The sequence below is a fragment of the Amblyraja radiata genome, chromosome 30, assembly GCF_010909765.2.
Source record: "Amblyraja radiata isolate CabotCenter1 chromosome 30, sAmbRad1.1.pri, whole genome shotgun sequence".
NCBI classification, from domain to species: Eukaryota; Metazoa; Chordata; class Chondrichthyes; order Rajiformes; family Rajidae; genus Amblyraja; species Amblyraja radiata.
Window position 1 is genome coordinate 17,541,512 of NC_045985.1, and position 2,611 is coordinate 17,544,122.

At 54.5% G+C, this 2,611-nt stretch overlaps 1 protein-coding gene across 1 annotated transcript; it reads left to right on the forward strand.

The window, feature by feature from the left end:
• The first annotated feature begins 1,438 nt into the window (after positions 1-1,438).
• LOC116990156 (ATP synthase subunit e, mitochondrial-like) lies at positions 1,439-1,811 on the forward strand. Its single transcript, XM_033047697.1, has one exon. The coding sequence runs from the start codon at positions 1,451-1,453 to the stop codon at positions 1,664-1,666; it is 216 nt and encodes a 71-aa protein (XP_032903588.1). The 5' UTR covers positions 1,439-1,450; the 3' UTR covers positions 1,667-1,811.
• Positions 1,812-2,611: the final 800 nt, after the last annotated feature.

Here is a 2,611-nt window from a genome sequence, read left to right on the forward strand (position 1 = left end):
GGACTATCCCAATCTTTAAAAAATAATTAGGTTTGGAGGGATATGGACCAAGTGCTGGCACGTGGGACTAGTGTAGATGGGGCATGTTGGCCGTTGTGGACAAGTTGGGCTGAAGGACCTGTTTCCACACTGTATCACTCTATGAGATGCTGATCTCCCATAAAATTATCTGCTGTTCTCTGGGTAATTGATGCAGGATGGGGACTCCAGGATACGAACGCAGTGACAATGAGCTGCTGAGGTGCTTAGATGGTTATAATGCGATGACATTGATATCTCATGTCTCATGGTAGGATAAATACCATATTGAGGGGAGAAACATAGAAAAATAGGTGCAGGACTAGGCCATTCGGCCCTTCAAGCCAGCACCGCCATTCAATGTGATCATGGTTGATCATCCATAATCAGTGCCCTGTTCCTGCTTTCTCCTCGTATCCCTTGATTTCCTTAACTAATTCTCTCTTGAAAACATCCAGTGAATTGGCCTCCACTTCCTTCTGTGGCAGAGAATTCCACAGATTCACAACTCTCTGGGTAAAAACGTTTTTCCTCAATATCAATCCTAAATGGACAAACCCCTTATCATTCAACTGTGTGACCACTGGTTCTGGACTCTCCCCGAACACTGGCTTTATGGAACATTTTCCTGTATCTCGCCTGTCCAATCCCCTGAAGGGTTTTATATGTTTCTGTAATAAATAAGGGCGGGTGTTTGGTGACGTGAAGGAGCGGCCATGTTGAGAGAGGGTAGAGTTGTGGACAGTGTGAGTGAGTGAGTGAGGGGGCAGATGGAGGCGCCACGTTAGTTACCGGCGGCGACGCTTCTTCACACTCAATGACGTCGGTGAGCGGCCGCGCGGGAGCGGTGACCGTTGGCCACTTGCAGCTCGCGGCGCGGCCGTTGCAGCCCCGCCCATCACGTGACGTGTGTGGGTGGGAGGGAGTGGCCGTTGCTGTTCCCCCGCCCATCACGTGACTGGTGTTGATTGGTCGGAGCGACCTCCCTTGCTGCCCCCCCCCCCGTCACGTGGCGAGCGGAATGAGGGCGTGGGACCGTTGAAGCCCCGTCACGTGATGAGGGTGGGAAGGAGCAAAGTACTAGAGCTGCTCTAGAACCTGTGGGAAGGAGGGGCCGTCGGACGGTCACGCGCCTAATGCGGCGGCTGCACCGTCACGTGACGACCCCGGGAGCGCCCGTTGCTGCCCCTCCCCCCCCACAATGCAGCGCGATGAGCGGGGTTGGGCCGGTCGGTGAAGCGCCTCCCTCCCTCGCAGCGCCGTTTGATTCAGTCTGAAGAAGCGTCGCCGCCGGGAACGTCGCCCGTCCACACTGTCCACAACATAGTATCTTTGGTCCACAACTCTCTCATCACGTGTCGGGGATGGAACCGGCCACTCCCGCCCCCCCCCCCCGATGGCGGCACATGATGATGACCGGCCGGCCGCCGCCATGGTTCCCCCGGTGCAGGTGTCGCCCTTCATCAAGATGGCTAGATACTCAGCATTGTTCGTTGGCATTATCTATGGCAAGACACGCTATGATTATTTGAAGCCTGTTGCAGAAGAAGAGAGAAGAATCGAAGCTGAAGAGAAAAAGAAGCGAGAGGAGCTTGAACGAATTGCAAAGCAACTGGCTGAAGCAAATGAAGACACAATATTGAAATGATTGAACCCAACAAAAGAATGGATGAAGAATATCTTGCGTGCACTTCTGGTTGATAGTATGGACGTAAATATAATCAAGACTGCTTTCTGGTGCATTTTCCACCACTTCATAGTGAAAAAATAAAATTTATTTGAACAATAAAAAATAAAATAAAAAAAAGAGAGGGAGAGGGGTCGCTCCCGTCCCCGCAGCTCTTGACCAGCCCGACCGCGCTCCCGCTCGGCCCGCTGCGAGGGAAGGAAGGAGGGAGGGAGGCGCTCCAAGCCAAAGATTATAGCTCCTCTTTAATCTTTGCTCCAAGCGAGGCACTTGACCGACCGACCGACCAACCCGCCCTCGATCGTCACGCAGCATTTGGGGGGGAGGGGCATCAACGGCCGCTCCCGGGGCCACGTGACGGGGACAGCGATGGTGCCGCCGCATTCGATCCGTGACCGTCCGACCCACCCTCGCCACGTGATGGGGCTTCAACCTATGATCTTTGGCTTCAACGGCCCCACCCCCTCCTCCCGCTCGCCACGTGACGGGGGGAACAGCAACGGAGGCCGCTCCGACCAACCAACCACGTCATGTGATGGGCGGGGGAACAGCAACGGCCGCTCCGTCCCACCCACGTCATGTGATGGGCGGGGCTACCGCGGCAAGTGGCCAACGGTCACCGCTCCCGCGCGGCCGCTCACCGACGTCATTGAGTGTGAAGTAGCGTCGCCGCCGGTAACTAACGTGGCGGGCAGTAGCAAGACGAGTTGTAAAGGATGCAAAGAGGAATAGTTGGAGGAAGTTTTGTGGTACGCTAGGCCCGGAAACTCCAGTAAAGCATTTGTGGTCAGCTGTGCGTAGAATGTCAGGAGTATACAAAATACGTTTGTTACCAGTGTTGCAGAAGGGTGAGGTGGTAGCAGTCTCCAATAAGGAAAAAGCAGACATGTGTGTTGACAGTTTTCA